Below are 24,620 nucleotides of genomic sequence, written 5' to 3' on the forward strand. Positions count from 1 at the left end.
TTCATTTTTTTTTCCTGGCCTTCGACGCGCTTATCGCCACAGTATCATGAGCACAGACCCTTGGGCTATTGTAATGGGCACCATTCTACCGTGTAACCATGGCGGTTAATATCGAAAGAGCGCTACGGGTAGCGACGTTAAACGTACGGGGCCTTGGAGCAAGACGACGACAATGTCAGCTTAGTCGCCTTCTCTTAGATAATGACTTACATATAGTGGGAATCCAAGAGACAAAAATTGAGAGCCAGGAGCTCACCGACCGAATGGTGTCCAATTTTCGTGCTCATTGCGATGTGTGTATTTCCCACGCGATTGGTGGATCAGGTGGTTGCGCCATATTCATACGCAACAACTTTGGAATCTGCGTGCAGTCAGTATTTTCATGTGACAGTGGACGCCTCTTAATCGCAGATATCGTCTTTGGCGAATTAGAGTGTCGCGTCATCTGTGTATACGCGCCGAATATTGACATGGAACGGCGGGCATTCTTTGAAAGCCTTGAGGCGTACCTAAATTGTCAGAAAGTGATAATACTGCTAGGTGATTTTAACTGTGTTTGCAATGTTGATGACCGCGAAAAACATTCGCGTGTTCGTGACAAGAGTGCAGAATTTCTTAATACACTTGTGCACGAATATGACCTTGAAGACATTGGTAGCGTTTTCGCCAGCGGTACTCGTCCGCAGTTTACACACTTCCAGCAAGACAGCCATGCAAGGTTAGACAGATTATATGTCTCTGCCGAATTGATACCCATGTGTAGCGAGTACGAAGTGAAACCCATCGCATACAGCGATCACTGCTTGGTAACGGCCGCCTTTGGAAAGACGCAGAGGAAACGAATCTTTAGCTGGGACTTGTGGAAAATGAATGCAAAGCTGTTGGATGACGAAGCTTTTGTCGACGCTGTAACGAAAGAACTGAAAAATTTGACTGCAAGCGTGCCAGAAAGTTACGCCATTCGTTGGGAAGATTTTAAGCAGAAAGTAAAAACAATGGCTATTGAAAGAAGTAGTGTCATTCGACGCAATCAGAAAGAAGCAGAGACAAAGCTTCGCCAGCAACTGCAGTTTTTTGTTAGTATGGAGAATGTCGAGCCTGGTCTGTGTGCTAGAGGAATAAAGGAAGTGAAAACTGAACTTGAACGGATAGATTCGGAGAAGTACAAGGCGGTAGTAGTGAGATCAAGGTCCGAGAAGCTGTGGGAGGGAGAAATGCCAACCAAGCGGGCTCTCTCTGATGAAAAAAGATACGGATGTCAAAAAGAAATCCGCCAACTAGCTATAGGTGAAAACGTCACGTCTAACAGAAATGAAATTAAGCAAGCGATTGCCGAGCACTTTAAAGAAATTCTAAGCCATCCACGGGACCTTAAAGATTGTTTCCAAAAAGAATTCCTTCCGTTGATGCCAAAGCTTGACGAAGAAGTAAGGACACAGCTAGAACAACCAATCACAGCAAGTGAGATATAATGCGCAATAAATGAGCTGGCAGTCGGGAAAGCACCTGGGACGGATGGCTTAGGGGCCATTTTCTATAAAACCTTCCGGTCTGAGGTTGCCCAAGTTCTTTATCACGTTGTTAGCGAAGCGTATGACCAGAAAAGACTACCCTTGTCCTTCACAACCTCGCATATTGTGCTAATCCCGAAGAGTGATGATGCTCAGAAACGGTTGTTGCCAGGCTCATATCGCCCAATAACTCTTGCTAAAGTCGACTATAAAATATTCACCAAAGTTCTAGCAAAGCGACTGCAAGGCGTTATTAAGAAGTTGGTTGGACCACAGCAGACTTGTGGCATTAAAGGCCGCACTATCGCGACGAATGTGCACGTGGCTCGAAGCGTGCTCGAGTGTTGCGATGCGCTGGGCGATCACGTCGCGATGATGCAGCTTGACCTGGCAAAAGCCTTCGACCGTGTCTCGCACAAGGCATTGCTCTGCATACTTGAACACACGAATGTGGGCAGTGTGATTACGGAAGGCGTCACGATGGCGTACAAAAAATGTACAACGCGTATTATTGTTAACGGTGAGCTCACTGATAGCTTGTGCGTGCTCTCGTCGGTGAGGCAGGGATGCCCCCTTTCACCACTGCTGTTTGCCGCTTATCTTGAGCCGCTCTGTCTGGCGATGGAACATAATGCGCGCACAACAGGTTACAGACTACAGGCTGCCGAAGACAAAATTCTGGCGTACGCGGATGACATCGCGGTGTTCTGCGCCAGCAAAGATAGCATTAGAGAGGCAACTAATGTCGTCGAAAAGTTTTGTGATGCGACTGGAGCCCAGATAAACTGGGATAAAAGTCATGGCTTCTGGCATGGCGATTGGGTGGACACACCAGAAGCCTTGTGTCGGCTCACCTGGTCAATGGTGCCAACGCAGTACCTTGGTGTGCCTCTCGGAAATTATCGCGACCCTGAACCGTACTGGAGGGATCAAGCCTTGATGGCTAAAGAAAAGGCGAACGGGTGGCAAGGCAAGCAACTGTCGATGTTTTCTAGAGCCACTGTCTGCAACCTTTTTTTGATATCAAAAATCTGGCACGTCATGAATGTGTTGTGTGCGGCGAGGATGAGCATTCAAAAAATGCACCGGGTTTTTGCTATTTTTATTTGGGCCTCGACTTGGGACAGGTCCAGTCGAACGAATTTGTTTTTGCCTGTAAAGAAAGGAGGTCTTGGCCTGGCTCACTTGTTTCTGCGACAAATTGTGGCACGCTTTGTTTTTTTACGGGATCAGAATAGTATCTTCCTGCGCACAGTTATACAAGTAAGACTGTATAGACTTCTGCCTGGATTCGTAGTCTCGTCTGTTCAAAATAGGTGCGGAAGGGTGACTGGATACCTGCATGAAGTTGTTTTATCGTATAGGCTGTTGAATGTACATTTTTGCCAGCAGTACCTGTCAACCGTTACAAAGAAAAAACTCTGCAGAGACCTTGTAGATGTCATGCTCCCTGTACCATTGTACCGTTCTCCACATCGCGGTGGCCCAGGACAGGACGTCCTAAAGAGAGGTAAGAAAATGCCTATACTACCCTCCGCCAAATCGTTCTTTTTCAAGTTACATACAAACACCCTCCCAGTTAAGACCTGGCTTCACGATAAAGGACTCTTCATTCCCTGGAACACTGACTGCTTTTTATGCAAGAAACCCGAACCAATAGAACACGTATTTCTAGACTGCTGGGACCCGATCTTTCATTGGTATGTACTCCAAAGAACTTTAAAAAAACAGTTACCCCTGGATCCGTATGGCATACGTTTCTTGGCTGTAAATCCCTCAGAGGAAATACCTTATGACCTCATTATGGTCCTGGGCCTCCACGCGGTGTGGAAAACACGAATGCAGTTTGAACACGCGCACTTGGTTGTTCGCCCGGTTCGCGAACATTTCATTGAGAGCGTTGTGCGCTTAAGAAATGTGTACAACGCACTGCCTGATCCACCACAATGGATAACTGTACTAGATGGATTAATGTCGCTCAAAAAATTTTAAAGTCGTGTCGGCCGAAGTGTGGCCGCCATGTTTTATTTCTTGTAACCTCTTGATTTGTACGTCAAAATCGGCAATAAAGAAAAAAAAAAGCAGTCGTGGCCGAGTGGTTAAGGCGATGGACTCGAAATCCATTGGGGTCTCCCCGCACAGGTTCGAATCCTGTCGGCTGCGTGTCCTGGCTGATGAGCTGATATTTTTTATTCACATACAGGTCATACATAGAAAAAGAGTTTACAGATGGAGTGTTGCGAAGACATCCGCAGTCGTGGCCGAGTGGTTAAGGCGATGGACTCGAAATCCATTGGGGTCTCCCCGCAGAGGTTCGAATCCTGTCGGCTGCGTGTCCTGGCTGATGAGCTGATAGTTTTTATTCACATGCAGGTCATACATAGAAAAAGAGGTTAAAAATGGAGTTTTGCGAAGACATCCGCAGTCGTGGCCGAGTGGAGGATTCCTTTTCCGGCTTTCGAGCAGGACGGTCACGGAATGTCAGGCTCCTCAGGAGCGGTTTCAGCGGCCCAGCCGGGCCGCCGTACTAGGGGTGTTGCCACCGACGACAAGGAATATCAAGTGCTTCTTCCTCAGCTACCAACAGGTCGTGTTGCTTTAAACACCATTTTTTTGCATGCATATGTGCGGTATCGACCGTATCGTGTGGAACATTTCCGAGATGCGCTGGCTGGCTTATCGCTGCTTTCCGAGGTAGTCGCCCTGGGGGCGTATCAAATGAGCCATGTGTGGGCAGTGACATTCAAAAGCGGCGACGGTGTGAAGAAGATACTCAGCGAGGGCGACATAAAAGTGAAAGAGCGGCGCTGTGTGGTCATCGACGCCACCAATCAAGACATTCACCTGAAGCTACACTGGATGCTGCATAACGTGCCAGATGAAGACATACTCCATGTATTTTCATCATATGGAAAGGTCACTGAAGTTGCAAGGGAACGGTGGCGAGTTCAAGGCTTACAGGACAAACGGTCGTCGACGCGACTGGTGACTCTTAGGCTCAAAACGGGCCTGTCGGTCGACGATTTGCCCCATCAGGTGCGCATTGGTGGGGAGCAGGGACTAGTTGTTGTCCCGGGGAGGGCTCCGCTTTGCCTTCGGTGCCGCAACACAGGCCACGTACGGCGGGAATGTCGTGTACCACGTTGTGCGCTTTGCCGGCGCTACGGGCATGACGAGTCCGAGTGTGTCAGGACGTACGCCGGTGTCACTGGACTGAGAGGGAAAGAGGATGTTTCCGAACTCCTCATGGACGAGGCTGACGCCGAAGAAGCTTCAGGTGGTAACGACAGCGTGCCGAAGGCTGCACCTGAACTGCCTCCTGAGAGCGCCAATACGGAGAAAAAGGAGGAGGATGTCGAGCGCTGCAAAGAAGGTTCCAGCAAACAAGCAGTCAAAAGCGTAGGTGAGCCGGAAGAGACACCCGAGGTTGAGGAGGGCGTGGTCGATATGGACAGCGTCGAGGCAAGCGGAGCAACTGGTAAAAGATCGAGCAAGGAAATGTTAAACGACGGCGAGCTCCCCTCTCCCAGCAACGATGAACCGCCACCTAAAACGGTGGGGGGACGCCGGGCGTCACTACGCCCGAAACCTAACATCCCGCCGGACAGAAGACCGGCGGCACAACCGCCCCCGTAGACGCCGGGACCTGTGCCTCAGGGGGCTCCTAGGAGCACAACGCCAAGCAATGGACGGTCAAGCAGCGGTGTGCTCGCGCGACGCTACCAAGGTACGAGAGAGGAGACAGTGTTGGGCATTTGTACTGTATGCTGCGCGCAAAGAGCATTTCTGGCTACTGCTACGCGTCACACGTCTGTCTCCACTGCACGATCTGTCTGTTCCTGCTCTTAAATGATAGCTAAAATGGAGAAAACACTAAGTATTGCCACCATTAATGTTCGAGGTCTTTCAGCAAGGCGGCGACAATACCAGCTCAGCCGCATCTGCCTAGACAATGAGCTTGACATTGTGGCTGTGCAAGAAACGAAAGTTGAGAGCCAGGAGCAGACAGATCGTATGCTTACAGCGTTTACAGCGCATTATAATGTTTCTATTTGCCATGCTGTAGGTACATCTGGTGGTTGTGCCGTCTTAACACGTAAATGCGCTGGCATTTTTGAGGAGTCGCTAACTGTCAGTGAAAATGGGCGTCTGATTGTTTTAAACTTTCTTTTTGCCGGTTCGCAATGGCGACTGATATGTGTGTACGCACCAAATGATATGCAAGACCGAATTATTTTTTTCGGAAACCTTGAACCCTACATCAAATGTAATAGTGCTGTTATTTTTCTGGGTGATTTCAACTGTGTCTGTTGTGTGGACGATCGTGCAAACAACCCCCACGTTAGAGACAAAAGCGCTGAACTATTGAACACGCTAATCAATGAACATAAGCTTGAAGATGTTGGCATGGTTTTTTCAAACGCGGGAAAACGACAATACACACATTTTCAGGGGAAAAGTCAAGCGAGACTAGACCGAGCGTATCTGTCACTGGATCTGATACCTCTTTGTAACTGTTATTCCGTTACACCTGTATGCTTTAGTGGCCACTGTATGGTGTCCTTTACGCTAGGGACGAAAAGAAAGCAACCAAAGTTTAATTGGCAATTGTGGAAGCTTAATGCTAAACTGCTCGAAGATGACACTTTCGTTAATAGCGTAAAAGAAAAGATTGACGATGTGTTGACAAGGGAGCCCGCGCAGTACGCGGTCGCGTGGGAGGAACTAAAAATCCAAGTAAAAATGATGGCGATTGAAAGGGGCACTATCCGACGCTACAACGAAACGTTAAATGAAAATGAGCTCAAACGGCCGCTTGAATGGCTAGTAAGGATGGAAGGAGAGGAACCCAGCGCATACACTACTGAAGTAAGCAAAGTTAAAAGCGAATTGGAAGTGCTTGATGTGGAAAAATACAAAGCAGCAGTGATTTTCGCACGCGCAGAAAGGTTATGGCTGGGGGAAAGCCCAAATAGACGGGCGCTGGGCGATGAAAAACGATTCGCTACGAAGAAGGAAATCAAACAGATATCTTATCAAAATGAAATCAGTTCTGATAGCGCGGTAATTGCAAGGGAATTCGTCGAGCACTATAGGTATCTTTTTGGCGGCGCAAAACAAGTGCAAAGTGGATTTAAAGAAGAGTTTCTTGCTGACATGCCGAAGTTAGAAGATGAAACTAAAGAGAGCCTAGAAGGTGCTATAAGCACGGACGACATTGTGACGGCGATAAAGGAATTACCTGTAGGCAAGTCACCCGGGCCCGATGGCTTAAGTGCAGCCTTTTACAAGGCTTTTACGCCCGAATATATCCGAATTCATCACTTTTATGAGTATCGCATCTTGAAGTCATTTCTCTTTTCTACAAAAGAGTTCCAATCTTTTTTTAAACGTGTATCTTCATTGACACGCCACGAACACAATGTTGCTACCCGTAACACCGATCCTTGGCTCGTTCCTCATTTTCGCACCAATTATAAATTGCAGTCCATAAAGCACAATCTACCTGTTATATTAAATCGCCATAAAGATATTGCCACGTATCATTGTATTGTTTGTTCGTTCACGCTCAAGGCTGCAGGAAAGGGCTGTTATCATTTTTGTTCGTGACGCGAGAAGCGACCGGACTTATCTCGATTGTTCACAGCCATGAACAGCTGCATCTACGTGTTTCTAGATTACTCTAGATGATCTCGACCTGTTATCTCGAAGTTTCCTTGCCGGCTTTAAATTGAACGATGCCGCGAGCAGCGGGAATTCGTAGTTCGACGACTGACGAGCACGTTTGTTGCTTACGCCGCCGCCGAGTGATTCAGTTATCTTGCGGGCGCAAGTCAGCCCAAATAAAGAGCTTCGTTTCAAATTCTTCCTGGTGTCTTCCTGACCGCTGGACTGCCGTCACTACAACGTGACATCTGGTGGAGGTGCTGGGTAGCCTTTCATGTTCCGGACACCCCCTACAAGCCGTGACGCCAGCCCTCTGAGTCATCAACCGCAGGACCTGAGTCCAGTCCACCGCGCTAGCCGACGCCTGCAAGGGGACGCACCAGAGTTCGGGAATCTGCCGGACCCTACCCGGAAGCGAAAGCCAGCAGCAACGTCCACCATGAGCTTGCCCCAGACGACGACTCCAATCATTCTGCAGCAGCCCCGGGTGCCACCAACCTTCGACGCTTCGCCTGGCGCCGACCCCGAAGAATGGCTGGAGCAGTTCGACCGAGTGGCTGTCTTTAACAACTGGGACGATGCCATGAAATTTAGGTACGTCTTCTTTGCCCTGGAGGGACCAGCAAGAGTCTGGTTTGAGAATGAGGAAGCCAGCCTCGCGAATTGGGCAACCTTCAAAGAGCAGCTTCTCAAGACTTTCACAAATGTCGTGAGAAAGGAGAGAGCCCAGCAGCTGCTAGAGTCTCGCATACAACACCCAAACGAGACCGTTGCAGTGTACACTGAGGAGATGAAGCGTCTCTTCCGGCGTGCCGACTCGAACATGAAGGAAGAAGAAAAGGTCAAGCTGCTTATGCGAGGAGTTAAAGAACAACTCTTTGCCGGCCTCGTACGGAACCCACCGAAAACCGTGGCGGAATTCATAGAAGAGGCCTCCACGATGGAAAAAACACTTGACGCCCGAGCCCGCCAATATGAGCGCCAGCAGCGCGTTTTTTCAGCAAACTGCCTGGACGCCGCTAACAACGATAACCTGCGGGAGGTTATACGCCAAGTAGTACGAGAAGAGCTCCGACGATTGCTGCCAAATGGAACGCAGCCGCAGGTTTCACCACTTACTGACGTAATCCGGGACGAAGTTCAACAGGCCTTGGGTGTGACGCCGACACCCACGCAGCCTCTGCAGCCCCCAGCCATGACTTACGCCGCAGCTGTGCGCCGTCCTGCACCTCGACGACGGGACCCAAGCCCCTATCGCCCACAGCCAGCTGCGTTGGACCGCCGCCCACTCGCCCCAACCCGCCCGTCCTACGAGCGACACGCGCAGCCGAGGAAATGCGACGAGTGGAGAACTCCCGACCAGCGCCGCCCACTATGCTTCCACTGTGGAGAAGCCGGTCACGTCCTCCGGCACTGCCCATACAGAAGACTGGGCATCCGAGGTTTCTCTTACGACGCTCCACGACCCCGACCCGGCCAGCGACCAGCCGAAATCGAGGAGTTTTTACGTCGGGAAGAATACTCATCGCCGAGCCGCCTATCACGTTCCCCGTCGCCATCGTCCCAGCGCTTTGTATCTCCTAGCCGAGGTTACGCCGTGCGTGGACGCTCCCCCAGCCCCCGAAGGTTAAACTAAATAAAGCAGCCTCTGGAGGTGAGGTTGCTTCTAAGCGCAATGACAAAGATCCTCCATCGACGAGTACTCAAGACCATGCCACGACGACGAGACCGACGACGACGACGACGACGCGGCCAGAATTGAAGCTTTTACCGCTGCCCAGTGAAGTAACGTCGCAGTACGCCCACCGCAGCCTCACTACTCGACGAAGCCGTGATCGGACACCGAAGACAACGTACAATACGAGAACGCGTACAAGTGACCTTGAAGTTACGGTCGACGGTCACGCGGTTACTGCCTTGGTGGACACGGGAGCTGACTACTCTGTCATGAGTGGCCCACTCGCTGTCCGACTCAGGAAGGTAACAACAACCTGGGATGGCCCGCTGATCCGCACCGCAGGTGGCAACCTGATTACGCCGTCAGGACGCTGCACCGCGAGAGTTACTGTAAATGGGAGAACCTATGCGACAACCTTCCTGATCCTACAGCAATGCTCGAGAGACGTGATTTTGGGAATGGACTTCCTGAACGAACATCGGGCGATCATCGACCTTCGATCTAAGTCGATCAAGCTTTCCACGGAAAAAGCCATACCTGTTGCGACGAGCGCGACTCATCACGTTGCCTTAAACGTCCTCGATGAAGCATTGAGCGTGCCACCCCGATCAAGTGTTCTCGTCGGCATAGGTACTGGAGACATCGAAAATGCCGAAGGCGTTATCGAGGGGAACACCCAGTTACTCCTGGATCGAGGATTGGGCGTCGCGAGGGGAGTCGCCGAAATCCGAAATGGCCAAGCCCAGGTGTTACTAACCAACTTCACCGAAGAATACCGGCATCTAAACAAAGGTACGACGATCGCTTTCCTCGACGAGCTGGCAGACATCAGAGACGTATTTGCCCTACCCGACCAACCCGCAGAACTATCTGACCAAGGCCATCAACCCACGTTCGACATCAACCCGGCATTACCCCGGAGCAGACAAGACCAAATACGCAGTCTTCTTCAAAGGTACACCGATTGCTTCTCATCAGCATCGAATGTGCGACGAACCCGGCTTGCCAAGCACCGCATTGTCACAGACGAACACGCGCGACCACTGCGACAGAGCCCCTACCGCGTATCGCCGCTAGAACGCCAAGCTATCCGCAAGCAAGTTGAGGAAATGCTTCGTGACGACGTCATACAGCCATCGAGGAGCCCCTGGGCAGCACCGGTCGTCCTAGTGAAAAAGAAAGACGGCACCCTTCGCTTTTGCGTCGATTACCGCCGCCTGAACAACATTACGAAGAAGGATGTCTACCCCCTCCCCCGCATCGACGATACACTGGACCGGCTGTGCAACGCTAAGTACTTCTCATCGATGGACCTGAAGAGCGGCTACTGGCAAATTGAAGTCGACGAAAGAGATCGCGAGAAGACTGCGTTCATCACGCCAGACGGACTCTTCGAGTTCAAGGTGATGCCATTCGGCCTCTGCTCTGCCCCAGCGACGTTCCAGCGAGTAATGGATACGGTGCTCGCAGGCTTGAAGTGGCAGATTTGCCTAGTCTACTTAGATGACGTTGTTGTCTTCTCCTCAAGCTTTGAAGACCACCTCAGAAGGCTTCGGATAGTGCTGGAAACGATCAAGTCTTCAGGCCTGACACTGAAACCAGAGAAGTGCCACTTCGCCTACGAGGAGCTGCTGTTCCTTGGTCACGTCGTAAGCAAGGATGGAGTTCGCCCAGACCCCCAGAAGACGGCTGCGATCGCAGAGTTTCCACAGCCTAATGACAAGAAGGCTATACGCAGATTCCTTGGATTGTGCGCTTATTACCGACGATTCGTCAAGAACTTTTCGCGCATCGCTGAACCTTTGACTCAACTTACCAAGGCTGACGTGCCTTTTAAATGGGAAAGGCCACAAGAGGAAGCTTTCAACGAGCTGAAGCGCCGCTTACAGTCCACTCCTGTGCTCGGGCACTTTGATGAAAACGCCGAAACCGAAGTTCATACCGATGCAAGCAGCGTGGGCTTAGGAGCGGTCCTCGTTCAGAAAAATGGCAGACAGGAGAAAGTTATCGCGTACGCTAGCCGTTCACTGTCGAGAGCCGAAGCCAACTATTCGACGACAGAGAAAGAATGCCTCGCCATTATTTGGGCCACGTCCAAATTTCGCCCCTACCTATACGGACGACCATTCAAGGTTGTGAGTGATCACCATGCTCTGTGCTGGCTAGCCAATTTGAAAGATCCCTCCGGCCGCCTTGCTCGTTGGAGCCTGCGTCTTCAAGAATTCGACATAACTGTAGTCTACAAATCTGGCCGCAAGCATTCCGATGCAGACTGCTTGTCACGAGCTCCTGTCGACGCAGCACCCGAAGAGGAAGACGACGACGCTTTCTTAGGACCGGTAAGCGCCAGCAGTTTCGCGCAGCAGCAGCACTCGGATCCTGATTTGCAAAGCCTAGTTGATTATCTGAAAGGCAAGACCGCATCGCCTCCCCGAGGGTTCAAGCGGCAACTGTCGTCCTTCGTCCTTCACAATAATGTCCTCCTGAAGAAGAACTTCGCGCCGAACAGGACAGTGCATCTTCTTGTCGTGCCCAAAAATCTCAGGCAAGAAATTATGCAGGCATGTCATGATGAGCCGACTGCAGGACATCTCGGGATTGCTCGCACGTTGCACCGCATCCAGGAGAAGTACTATTGGCCACGGCTAGCTACCGACGTTTCCCATTACGTGAAAACGTGCCGTGAGTGTCAGCGACGCAAAACGCCTCCGACTAGACCAGCCGGACTCCTGAATCCCATACCACCGCCAACCAAGCCCTTTCAGCAAATAGGGATGGACCTCCTCGGCCCCTTTCCGACCTCTTCATCAGGAAACAAGTGGATCATCGTGGCCACCGACTACATGACCCGCTACGCCGAAGCAAAAGCGTTGCCTAGTGGTACCGCAACAGAAGTCGCAAAATTTTTTGTCGAACAAATTCTCCTGCGACACGGCGCCCCGGAAGTGCTCATCACAGACAGAGGAACGGCGTTTACAGCGGAGCTCACGCAAGCCATTCTAAACTACAGCCAGACAAGCCATCGGAGGACCACTGCCTATCATCCACAAACCAACGGACTCACAGAGCGTCTGAACAAGACCATCGCAGACATGCTCTCCATGTACATCGACGCCGAACACAAGACGTGGGACTCCATTCTGCCCTACGTGATCTTCGCTTATAATACTGCTGTCCAGGAGACAACCAGGTTTACCCCATTCCAGCTGGTGTACGGCAGGAAGCCCACTACAACACTCGACGCAATGCTCCCGCACGTTTCCGACGAAGACAATCTCGACGTCGCCGCCTACCTTCATCGCGCCGAGGAAGCCCGAAGACTTGCGCGGCTTCGCATTCAAGACCAGCAGCACACCGACGCCCGACGCTACAATCTGCGCCGACGAGACACGCATTACAAGCCAGGTGATCGGGTTTGGATATGGACGCCAGTTCGCCGCCGTGGATTGAGCGAAAAGTTGCTGCGACGCTACTTTGGCCCGTACAAGGTTCTCCGTCGGATCGGTGACCTCGACTATGAAGTCATCCCCGACGCCACGACAGCATCTCAGCGACGCCGCCCACGCCCGGAAGTCGTACATGTCGTACGCCTGAAGCCATATTATGAACGCTAAAGCACTCGAAGTTTCATTTTCCGCGTTTATTTTCATTTTAAAGCATCGAGACGATGCTTCTTTGGAAGGGGGGTAATGCCACGTATCATTGTATTGTTTGTTCGTTCACGCTCAAGGCTGCAGGAAAGGGCTGTTATCATTTTTGTTCGTGACGCGAGAAGCGACCGGACTTATCTCGATTGTTCACAGCCATGAACAGCTGCATCTACGTGTTTCTAGATTACTCTAGATGATCTCGACCTGTTATCTCGAAGTTTCCTTGCCGGCTTTAAATTGAACGATGCCGCGAGCAGCGGGAATTCGTAGTTCGACGACTGACGAGCACGTTTGTTGCTTACGCCGCCGCCGAGTGATTCAGTTATCTTGCGGGCGCAAGTCAGCCCAAATAAAGAGCTTCGTTTCAAATTCTTCCTGGTGTCTTCCTGACCGCTGGACTGCCGTCACTACAACGTGACAATATGAATAACCTTTCGCGTAAAAAACTACACGAATACTTTAGTAAATTGTAATTGCCTTCTTCCTCGCATTTTGTAGTTATATAACTCTGTATAAGTGTCCTCTTTTGTGTGCTTTGTATATATGTATGTACTTTTTATATGTGTATACTCTGTTTAACTTTTGTATTGCATAGTATTTCTCCGTATGTACTGCCTGTCGCTGCTCTGTAAACGTCTCCGGGACTCAGTCAAGGCCCAGTCGGTCCTTTTAGCCCGGAGAACGTTCCAGTGTATAACTGGAGAATAAAATTGAATTGAAATTGAATTGAAATGAACTGTCAGTGATTTTACAGCGTGTGTACGCAGAAGCGTACGAGGAAAATAGACGGCCCCCTTCTTTTAGGACAAGTAACATGGTGCTAATACCAAAAACAGAAGACCCAGAGAAGCTGTTGTCTGTTGAGTCATACAGGCCAATTACATTAACAAACACCGATTATAAAATTTTAATGAAACTTTTGGCGAAGAGAACACCAACAGTGATTAAAAGTCTTGTGGGGCCTCACCAAACATGCGGAATCAAGGGCCGCACGATCACAACTAATACTTATATTGCGAGAAGTGTTTTAGAGTGCTGCGACGCGTTCACAGGCCGAGTTGCTATGCTGCAGCTCGACCTGGCGAAGGCTTTTGACCAGGTCTCGCATGAAATAATGTTTGAGGTACTAAAACATACCAATATCGGCAGCGTGATTATTGAAGGTGTCAGGATGGCTTACAGCGACTGTACAACGCGTATTGTCATAAACAGGACGCTCAGCGAACTTGTTCCTGTCCAATCATCAGTGAGGCAAGGCTGCCCACTCTCCCCACTGTTGTTCCCCTTGTACCTTGAACCCTTCTTTGTTGCTCTGTTGCGCCATGCAAGCATTCATGGCTTCAAACTGCAGTCATCAGAAGTTAAAGTGTTAGCTTACGCGGATGACATCGCTGTATTTTGCGAGGACAGAAGTAGTGTCCTTGAGGTGGTTCAAGTAGCCGACAAATTTTGCAAACAGACGGGCTCCCAGATTAATTGGGAAAAGAGCGTTGGCTTCTGGCACGGCAACTGGGACGTGACTCCGGGCTATTTTGCAAATATGGCTTGGACGGCGACACCAGCTAAATACCTGGGTGTCCCACTACAGTATTACAAAGAAAATAACGAATATTAGAAGGGAGAAATGGAGACTTTGAAAGAAAAGACTGCATCATGGCAAGGTCGCGGTTTCTCAATGTTTGCGCGGGCTACAGTGTGCAATGTATTTCTTGTCGCAAAGATTTGGTATGTATTACAAGTTCTCTTCATTTCACGTGCGAATGTGCAAAAAATGCACAGGGTTTTTGCGGTATTCATTCGGGGCTCGAGTTGGGAGAGGGTTAGTCGCTCTAATCTTTTTCTATCCGTTCGCAGTGGAGGACTTGGCTTATCAAACTTGTTTGTTAGACAAATTGTGTCACGTTTCTTTTTATTACGGGACCAAAGTGATGGTTTTTTGCGCACAATGTTACATGTTCGACTGGCTGGAACTTTACCTGATTTCATTGTTACCACTGGTGATGCTGTGAATCGTGGTGTAACTGGTTATCTGCACGAAATTGTTGTGTCATATCGCGTACTAACAGCTCGGTTTTCTTTGCAGTACTTGTCTTTGGTTAAAAAAAAGAAATTGTACAAATATTTAATTGACGTCATGATGCCAGTCCCACTGTACAGAACGTTGTATTGCGGAGGCCCAGGAGATGATGTTTTGTGAGGAGTGAAAAAGATGCCAATAAGAGGTTCTATTAAAACTTTCTTTTTCAAGCTGCACACTAATAATCTTCCAGTAAAGACATGGCTCGAGGACAAAGGAATTTTTGTGCCCTGGACAGTAAACTGTCGTTTGTGCAAAAAACCAGCAACCATTGAACACGTTTTCATTGAATGCTGGGACCCGATCTTTCTCTGGGACATTTTACAACCCACACTTAAAAAAGAACTACCAATTACCCCTTCAGGAATCAGGTTTTTAACTGCAGAGACAGATGATGACACACCGTATGACATGTTCATGCTCCTCGGCCTCCACAGTTTGTGGAAGACAAGGATGGCAGTTCGACATGTGGACATCGTTGTTCGTTCTGCCCGTGAAAATTTTATTGAGACTGTTACGTACGTTGCAGAGGTGTATCGCGCACTAGCGGAGCCGCTGCAATGGATGGCTGTTCTGGAGGATTTGGTGAACCTTAAAAAGTTTTAACCACGCCAGGTCTGCCTGTACTGACGTGTTTTATTCGTGTCTGTATTGTTTGAACTGTTGTCTAAGGAGGCAATAAAGAAAAAAAAAAGTCGTGGCCGACTGGTTAAGGCGATGGACTCGAAATCCATTGGGGTCTCCCCGCACAGGTTCCAATCCTGTCGGCTGCGTGTCCTGGCTGATGAGCTGATATTTTGTATTCGCATACAGGTCATACATAGAAAAAGAGTTTACAAATGGAGTGTTGCGAAGACATCCGCAGTCGTGGCCGAGTGGTTAAGGCGATTGACTCGAAATCCATTGGGGTCTCCCCGCACCGGTTCGAATCCTGTCGGCTGCGTGTCCTGGCTGATGAGCTGATATTTTTTATTCACATGCAGGTCATACATAGAAAAAGAGTTTACAAATGGAGTGTTGCGAAGACATCCGCAGCCGTGGCCGAGTGGTCATTCTACTTCCGGCCACGCCAGTGAACGGTCGCAGAATCATGAGCTCCGGTGGAGCGGAGCAGCACGGAACGTACTGCTCCAAGCGCTGACTTTCAACGTGAAGGATACGCACCTGCCTCCTGCTACTCTACTTCGCTTGAGGCCATTTGCACCTTTACTGCACAGGCAAACCTTGAAATTGCCGCTCCGTGCTTGATCGGCGCTTGCCGGCTTCGTGGCATAGTCTGAGGCCGCCTGAGCTCCCTCGCAGTCGCTTGACCCTAATTTGCCTTGTGGCAAGTCGCCACGCATCTCCTTGTCCTCGAAGGACCTGGTGGGACACACGTCCTGTGCGTTCAACAACTGCGCGGCGCTCGGTCCCGTCGGCCCATCAGGCCAACCTTCGTTCTTTGCCTCAGATGGAAGGTTCCTGGCATCAATAGCGCTACGGGACACTTTATGCCCTATGCCCGACACGGTGTGCGGTTGCGGCAACGCTAGGTTTGCTGCTGTCACTAGCTCGACGATCCGACGTCCGTCGTCGCTCGTCGTTTCACGTTGAACCAACTGCTCTTTTTCGCAGCTTGCCTGTGGCCGAGTTTTTATTCCTGAACTCGCGTCCACGTACCTGGTGTCATTTGTGGTAGAGCTAGCCTGTGCAGCTGTATCGTCGGAGTGCGCGTTCACCGCCTCGAATACCGCGACGCTGCGTTCCGTCACGATACTTTCTTCACGAGAGATTACAGTTTCGTGGACAGCTGGCTCTCTCTTTTCTTCTGCCTGGCTGTTTTCTTGACCTGTGCTTGACAGGTCTTTGCCTTCGCGTTCCAACACAGGCGGCCTCTCCACTCGGGACTCGGGCACGTTCTCCTTGGCTGATTGACTGGCTCTTCTATTCTCTTTGATCTGAGAGATCTCGAGCTCTACCTGCTGGCGTCTTACTTCTATAACCTTCAAGACATACGTAACATCCTGAGGTTCTTCCTCGTGAAGCAGCGCCTTTCCGCCATTTACTTTCGCAAGTTGAGCCTGAAGGTCCGCTAAGCGCGCCTTCGCTAATTCAACCTGGTACTTCACATCAAGTGAGGGCCGGCTTGGATAACTCTCCATACCGCCTTCCGTACCCCTCAGCTGTCCTACCGGCTCGAACACAGGGACGTGAACAATGCGACCAAGGAAACTCACGGTTTCGATGCGTCGATCCGCATTGCCAGCTCCTTGGCGTCGGTGTCCACTGCCACTTTCCCCGGACGCTGCGATGGGCTGTCGCACGCCGCTGGTCCGCCGCCGGTGACCGTCGAGTTCTCGACGGGCTGCTTTCCTTGACCGGATGCAGTCCCGCGTCGCTGGACACCTGCCGTGGTCCTTGCGTCCTTGCCGCCGTCTCTCCGCAGGTCCTTTCCCGAACGCTGCTGTTGCCTGACCGTCGCCTTTCTCCCTGCGTTCAATCTTCTTCCTGCGCCGTCTTCCGATGCCCGCAGGATCCTGTCGACTGCGCCAGTAAATTTCAGGTTCTTCTACTCTCCTTGCACCAGGGGTGCCCCGTCGGAGACGGTTGGTTCCAACTGGAAGACTGAAGCTCTTCGCACCAGAGGTGCCCCGTCAGAGACGGCCTTGTGTTCAGTTGAGACGCAGGGGTAAGGCGAACACTTCAAATTTTATGTACAGTATTTACAATAGATACAAGTTAAGGCACTAGAGACAAATTAAAACAGCAAAGGACAAACAACAAAAAGGTGGAACTGACTAATACTAGGGGAGGCCCCTACTCGGCGTGGCCGAAGATGCGTAGCATCTGACCTTAGCGCAGAACCCCGCTTCCAGCTCCGGGGCCCGGTTTTAAAGCCCTAAAGGCCCGGCCCACATTTGGTGGCTTCCAATCATGTTACAATGTTCACATGATTGGTTTATTGAGAGCCTGGCCAGCCCTCGAACTCCTGTAGGGTAAATCACCCTCTCCACCACAAAATAAAAATAAAAACAAACACAAATACACATTCGTGTCAGCACGTGCGCGAATCGGTTCCGCAGGGTGGGGGAACACCCGTACTTGCCGGCGCGTTCGCGAGCGGCCGCGTTCCAAGAAAGGAGACGCTTCGCTTTGAGCGCCCCCAGCCGCGTTCCGATGACCCCGCGTACGCTACCGATCTCTTACAACGGTGTTTTTGCACGGCGACGTGCGAGCGCGGCCTTACAAGGTCGAAGACTTTCGTGACGCCCTCGCCCAAGCGGGTGCGCTCCCCGACGTTGTGGCGTTGGGGGCGTACCAAATCAACCATGTTTGGGCGGTGACACTCAACAGCGCTGAAGCAACGAAGCGATTGGCGGCTTTCAAGGAGCTTCCAGTTAAAGGACGCCGGTGTCTTATATTCGACCCCGAGGACCATGTGCTGAAACTGCGGCTACACTGGATGCTGCACGGCGTCGCCGACGAAGATATCCGGACTGCGTTTGCGGCCTTCGGGAACGTGACGGAGGTAACCCGTGAGCGTTGGCGAGTGCAAGGAGTGAAAGAAAAGGGCTCCACCACAAGGATAGTTCTGCTCAAGCTGAAGCCTGGAATGAAGGCGGACGACCTCCCCCACCAGATAAGAGTTGCCGGCGAGCTTGCCCTTGTGGTCGTGCCTGGGCGGCCCATGCAGTGTTTGCGTTGTCAGGGAAGCGGTCATGTCCGACGTGACTGCAAGATACCTCGCTGCTCACGCTGCCGACGCTTCGGACATTCGGAAGATGGGTGTGTCCGCACATACGCTGCCGCAACGGTGCCAGCGCTTAGAGAGGAGACACCGGAAGACGTTATGGACGTCGTCGAGGCTGAGGAAGCAGCCAAGGGGACCGATGGTGTGGAAAGCTCTGCGGTGGCCCCCAGCGTGATAACTCCGACGACCACTGAAAAAGAGGCGGGCGAGGGCGTGGACAAGAAACAGGTACTGCCATCCGTTGTTTCGGAGGTGCCTGTGAGCGAGGAAGCGCCCCTTCAAGGGACAAGTGCTCCGGCGGCATCGGCGCATGAGAACACCAATGCGGAGAACGGCGGCCGGTCAACGAGCGCTGGCAGTGCGCCGAAGCGCCCGCACGCCGACGCCGGTGACGGAGCGGAAAAGCAGCTCCCTGGCAACGCCGAGGAACCACCAGCGAAAACTGTGCAGGGACGACGACCTTCCTTCAGACCGCAACCTAACGTCGCGACGGGCCGGAGGGCAGCCGAAAAGCCGCTCTCGCAGCACGTCCAGCCCGATAATTACGATGGCGGCGGGACTTCTGGAAGCGTCTAGCGCCGTGCTAGGCGCGAAAGGTAAGCACCATGCTCCCTGCGTCCTTCTAAAGTACGAAAATGGCGATGCAACAGTCACCGAGCGTAGCAACGCTTAACGTCCGTGGGTTTGCATCGAAAAGAAAGCAAAGTCAAGTATACCGTATTTTAACGGACCAGGACGTGGACGTGTTGGCGGTTCAGGAAACCAAAATAGAAGGGGAAGAGGACACGGGGAGCCTGGTGCAGCGTATTACGTCGAGGTACGATGTGGCTGTTAGTCACGCGGTTGGCACATCGGCCGGGTGCCTTCTGTTCGTTAAGAAGTTGCCAGGACTGACAGTGCAAGAAGTGATTTCATGTATGCAAGGTCGCTTTATTGTTTGTGACTTCGTTTTTCATAACAGCTAATGGCGCCTTCTTTGTGTTTATGCACCGAATGCGGCTGATGAAAGGTTAAATTTTTTCGTGAGCATTCAGCGATATCTAAATAGTGGGCGACAACTCGTCGTTATGGGCGATTTCAATTGTGTCTTAAGTGCTCGAGATAAGACAAGTAGCCGCGCCTTTAGAGACGCAAGCACGGATGTTTTGTCGCAGCTAGTTGGCGAATTTGCTCTAGATGATGTAGCGGAGTGTTTGGAGGGAGCGCGCAGCGTGAAATACACGCATTTCCAAGGTTCTAGTCATGCCCGGCTCGACCGTATTTATTTATCGTTGGATGCGATTCCGAAATGCCAAAATTATGTCGTTATGCGAGTGTCTTTTTCGGATCACTGTTTTGTGAAATGTACAATCGGCCCTAGAAACCGAAAGAAAAAATTTGTGTGGGGACGGTGGAAGCTAAACTCCAAACTCTTAGAAGATGAAGCTTTAGTTGAAATAATTGTAGGGAAGCTTAACGAGATAGAACAACGGCCTTGCACCACCATTGGAGAGCAGTGGGAATGGTGCAAACAAGAAATTAAGATGAAAGCTATAGAAAAAGGCAGTTGTATTCGACATGACGAAAAGCGAGAAGAAGCTTGTTTAAGGGCGACACTAAATCAGTTAATAGCGCACGAGTGCAAAGAGCCAGGGGTCTATAATGACGATATCAGAAAACTGAAAAAGAAAATTGAGTTACTAGATGAAGATCGATATCGAGGAGCGCTCGTTCGCGCCAGGGCCGAAAGATGCGCAGCAGGCGAGACGCCCACTAAACGGGCTCTCGGTCTCGAGAAAGCGCATGGTCGTCGAAACGACATAGAAGAGATAGAGTGGAACGGCAACCTCGTGACAGATAAAGACGGCATTGCACGTGCGTTTTACGAATACTATCAGCAACTGTTTGCATTTCGCGACATGAACATGGACAGGTATAAGCGCGTGTTTCTTTCTTCCTTGCCACGACTAGATGCTGACACAACAGAAAGGTTGGAGCGGCCGATTTCCGAACATGAAGTTGAGCGTGCCATTGATAATCTAAATCCAGGGATGTCGCCAGGGCCTGATGGCTTGAGCGCGGCTTTTTATAAAGCACTTAGAAAAGCGTTGTCCCCATTGTTAGCTGCAGTATTTAACGAAGGCTACGATCTTAACTTGTTGCCGCCTTCTTTTGCGTCGTCACATACTGTACTAATCCCTAAAACAGAACAAACTGAGAAATTGAGATTGGTGACGTCATACAGGCCAATAGCCCTAACAAATGTTGATTACAAGATACTAATGAAAGTACTAGCAGCCAGATTACAGACCGTTATTAAGGAGATTGTTGGGCCTCACCAGACTTGCGGGATCAAGGGAAGGACCATTGCTACGAACATACATAAGGCGAGATGCGTACTGGAGTGTTGTGATGCAACATGCGGTAGCGTGGCGGTTCTGCAACTCGACCTTGAAAAGGCGTTTGATTGTGTTTCACATGATGCCTTGTTTGCAGTTCTAGATTACATTAATGTGGGTTCTGTTATCAGCGAGGGCGTAGCCTTGGCGTACCGAAACTGCACTACAAGATTAATTGTCAACAAGGAACTTGGTGCACCCGTGAACGTGCGACGTTCGGTGCGTCAGGGTTGCCCCCTCAGCCCGCTTCTGTTCTGCATTTATATTGAAACTTTGTGCTTGTCAATCCTTGAGAATGAATCTGTACAGGGCTTCCAAGTCCACATGACGGAGGTCAAACTTTTGGCGTATGCTGATGACGTAGCCGTCTTCTGTACGAACAGAGAGAGCGTTAGGGTGGCAGTCGAAGCCGTGAAAGATTTCAGCACGACCACTGGAAGTCCGGTGAATTGGGGAAAGTGTCTAGGGTTTTGGCACGGAGAGTGGCCATCGACGCCTTACACGTTTGCCAACGTGACTTGGGCCACAACACCGGTTAAGTACTTGGGTGTGCTTCTAGAATGCTATGAAGACAGTGAGCCATTTTGGCGCGATCAAGCCCAAGAAATCCGTGAGAAGGCTGACAAATGGAGCGGTGTGCCGCTGGCTATCTTTGCACGCGCAACGGTGTGTAATCTGTTTTTTGTTGCCAACTTGTGGTGTGTAATGCAAACGCTTCACTGTTCCAGGTTAAACATTCAGAGGCTGCATCGGGTATTTGCCGCTTTTGTTTGGGCGTCGAATTGGGAACGGTGTAGACGGGATAACTTGTTTCGGCGTGTCAAAGACGGGGGTCTTGGGCTAGCACACTTATTCGCCCGACAGCTTGTAAACAGATTCATTTTCTTCCGCGACGTAAATGATCCATTTCTGCGCACTGTTTGCCAAGTAAGGCTCGTGCGGGCGTTGCCAAATTTTGTTGTTGCCGCAGAAAGTATGCCAGGGCGCCTTTTTGGTTTTTTAAGAGAAGTCGTAAACAGCGTCAGAATTTTGACAACTCGTTTTTCGATTCAATATTTGTGTTCAGTCAATAGGAAAAAATTGTATAAGGATGTGTGCGATGACTTTTTCTCCGTTCCTGTGTACAGAGCCTTGTACAACGGCTATCCGGGTCAAGATGTATTGAAGCGTGTCAAAAGGATGCCAGTTTCCCCAGGAGTAAAAACGTTTTTCTTTAAGCTGCATACTGGAACGTTGTCGGTAAAAACATTTCTTGAAGACAGGGGTTTTTTTCTGCCATGGGGGTCGCTTTGTTTAATATGCAAACAGCCTGAGACAATAGATCATGTTTTTCTACACTGTTGGGAGGGGGTTTATTTTTGGGACGTGCTGCAAAGAACCCTTGAAAAAGACTTACCGTTAGATACACATAGCATCAGGTTCCTATCAACAGATAACGAAGACGGCATACCTTTTGATACCGTCATGTTAATCGGTCTGCACAGCCTCTGGCGGTCCCGGATGGCTGGGTATCATTTAGACCCCGATGCTCGCCCTGCAAGGCTCTACTTTCGTGAAAGTATGCATGCCTTTGTTGAAATGCACAAATTGAAGTGTACAGTTCCAGAATGGCTGCCAAGATTAGAGCCCTTGATCCATTTGAGAGAATTTTAAAACGACAACGTCATCCCACCTAAGGATGACAGCTTCCTTATTACTATCATTTCCACGTGAACTTTTGGCTGTGAGTTCGCTTTAATTTTTCCGTGTACAATTTTGTACTGTGTAAGTATCCGGAAATAAAGAAGAAAAAAAAAAGTCGTGGCCGAGTGGTTAAGGCGCTGGACTCGAAATTCATTGGGGTCTCCCCGCACAGGTTCGAATCCTGTCGGCTGCGTGTCCTGGCTGATGAGCCGGTATTTTTTATTCACATACAGGTCATACATAGAAAAAGAGTTTACAAATGGAGTGTTGCGAAGACATCCGCAGTCGTGGCCGAGTGGTTAAGGCGCTGGACTCGAAATCCATTGGGGTCTCCCCGCACAGGTTCGAATCCTGTCGGCTGTGTGTCCTGGCTCATGAGCCGGTTTTTTTTTATTCACATACAGGTCATACATAGAAAAAGGGTTTACAAATGGAGTGTTGCGAAGACATCCGCAGTCGTGGCCGAGTGGTTAAGGCGCTGGACTCGAAATCCATTGGGGTCTCCCCGCACAGGTTCGAATCCTGTCGGCTGCGTGTCCTGGCTGATGAGCCGGTTTTTTTTTATTCACATACAGGTCATACATAGAAAAAGAGTTTACAAAAGGAGTGTTGCGAAGACATCCGCAGTCGTGGCCGAGTCATTCTACTTCCGGCCACCGAGCGCGACGGACGCTTGTAGAATGGGCTCCACTGGAGCAGCGATTGCGGCCCGTGCCGGCCGCGGAAACAGGATTGCTGAAACTGCTGATAACGAGTATCAGGTTCTTTTGCCAACTTTGCCTACCGGACAGCTGGTGTTAAACACTGTTTTTCTTCATGGCGATGTGCGACGGCGGCCTTTCAAAGTCGAAGACTTCCGTGATGCCCTGGTCAAGAACGGAACTCTCCCTGACGTGATAGCGGTGGGGGCGTACCAGGTTAACCACGTATGGGCGGTGACCCTCAGCACTCCCGAGGCAACCAAGCGGCTGCTCGCCGTGAAGGAAATGCAAGCGAAAGGGGGCCGGTGCATGATCATCGACCCTGGGGACCAGCACGTCAAACTACGGCTGCATTGGATGCTGCCCGGCGTCGATGACGAGGACATCAGAACGGCATTTGCAGCGTTCGGAAAGATCACCGCAGCGACCCGCGAAAGGTGGCGAGTTCAAGGAATGACTGAAAAGGCCTCTACTACAAGGACTGTTTTATTAAGGGTGAAGCCAGGCGTAACAGTCGAAGACATTCCTCATCAGCTGAGGGTGGCGGGAGAGCTTGCGCTTGTGGTTGTGCCTGGTAGGCCAATGCAATGTCTGCGCTGTCGCGGTACTGGACACGTACGGCGGGAATGCAAAATTCCTCGTTGCCAGAAATGTAAGCGATTCGGTCATGGTGAGGCTGATTGCATTCGCACCTACGCATCGGCCACGGGAGCTGCGTTGGAGGACGAAAAGGCGGAGCTGCAAATGGATGCCGCTGAAGCTGAGGAGGCGGCTAAGGGAGCAGGGGGAGCGGAGAAGGTAGCAGCAGCCACCGTCTCCTCACCTGCTTCCGCGGAGGACACCGAGACGCCCAGCGACCAAGAGAAGGAGCCTGAACTACCAGGCGCCGCGGCGACCGAAACGGCAGGAGACGGCGGATCTGCAGGTACTTCAAAAACTGAGGTGCCCGAACCTATGTGCAGAGACGAGGGCAGGGATGACGGCGACAGCCGCATGGCGACCGTTAGTGCTCCCGTCAAGCGCCCTCACAATCTGACTCTCAACGAAGGGAGCAACGATACTACCACCACTGCAGAGGAGCCTCCAACGAAAGCTGCGCAGGCCCGGAGGCCTGCATTCAAGCCGCGTGCCAACGTTTCATCTGAAAGACGAGTCGCCGCAAGTTCACCTTTGCGGCAAGGCCACGGCGACCGACCTGAGGACCCTGGCGTCACACAAAGCGTCTAGCGATACGCTGGACGTGAGAGGTAAGCGCCATGCTCTCGGTCTCTACACCTTTTTGTCGAAATGGCTCCGCTATGTTGTCTGAAAATAGCCACACTTAATGCAAGGGGGTTGGCGGGGAAAAGAAAACAGAGTCAAGTATATCGACTTATAACAGACTGTGACATTGACCTGTTGGCAGTACAAGAAACTAAAGTAGACGGGGAGGAAGAGACCGGGAGCATGGTGCAGCGTTTCACGTGTAGGTATTACGCAGTAGTGGCTCATGCAGTTGGAAAGTCGGCTGGGTGTGTGCTCTTCGTCAAAAAGCTGCCGGGCCTG

General features: G+C 50.8%; 1 protein-coding gene and 5 non-coding genes across 6 annotated transcripts; all 6 read left to right on the forward strand.

The window, feature by feature from the left end:
• Positions 1–3,592: 3,592 nt before the first annotated feature.
• On the forward strand, positions 3,593–3,674 carry TRNAS-CGA (transfer RNA serine (anticodon CGA)). Its single transcript has one exon. It is a non-coding gene; the product is annotated as a tRNA-Ser (tRNA).
• An 88-nt stretch (positions 3,675–3,762) lies between these two features.
• Positions 3,763–3,844, forward strand: TRNAS-CGA (transfer RNA serine (anticodon CGA)). The gene has a single exon. It is a non-coding gene; the product is annotated as a tRNA-Ser (tRNA).
• Positions 3,845–15,444: 11,600 nt separating this feature from the next.
• Positions 15,445–15,526, forward strand: TRNAS-CGA (transfer RNA serine (anticodon CGA)). Its single transcript has one exon. It is a non-coding gene; the product is annotated as a tRNA-Ser (tRNA).
• A 7,129-nt stretch (positions 15,527–22,655) lies between these two features.
• TRNAS-CGA (transfer RNA serine (anticodon CGA)) lies at positions 22,656–22,737 on the forward strand. The gene has a single exon. It is a non-coding gene; the product is annotated as a tRNA-Ser (tRNA).
• An 89-nt stretch (positions 22,738–22,826) lies between these two features.
• TRNAS-CGA (transfer RNA serine (anticodon CGA)) lies at positions 22,827–22,908 on the forward strand. Its single transcript has one exon. It is a non-coding gene; the product is annotated as a tRNA-Ser (tRNA).
• Positions 22,909–23,384: 476 nt separating this feature from the next.
• LOC149344818 (uncharacterized) lies at positions 23,385–24,404 on the forward strand. Its single transcript, XM_089542672.1, has one exon. The coding sequence runs from the start codon at positions 23,385–23,387 to the stop codon at positions 24,300–24,302; it is 918 nt and encodes a 305-aa protein (XP_089398798.1). The 3' UTR covers positions 24,303–24,404.
• Positions 24,405–24,620: the final 216 nt, after the last annotated feature.

The sequence above is a fragment of the Amblyomma mixtum genome, chromosome 5, assembly GCF_055824585.1.
Source record: "Amblyomma mixtum isolate Tamu chromosome 5, ASM5582458v1, whole genome shotgun sequence".
Classification (NCBI taxonomy): Eukaryota; Metazoa; Arthropoda; class Arachnida; order Ixodida; family Ixodidae; genus Amblyomma; species Amblyomma mixtum.

Coding starts and splice junctions, on each gene's coding strand:
- LOC149344818 (XM_089542672.1), top strand. CDS start 23,385: ATGATCATCGACCCTGGGGACCAGCACGTCAAACTACGGCTGCATTGG.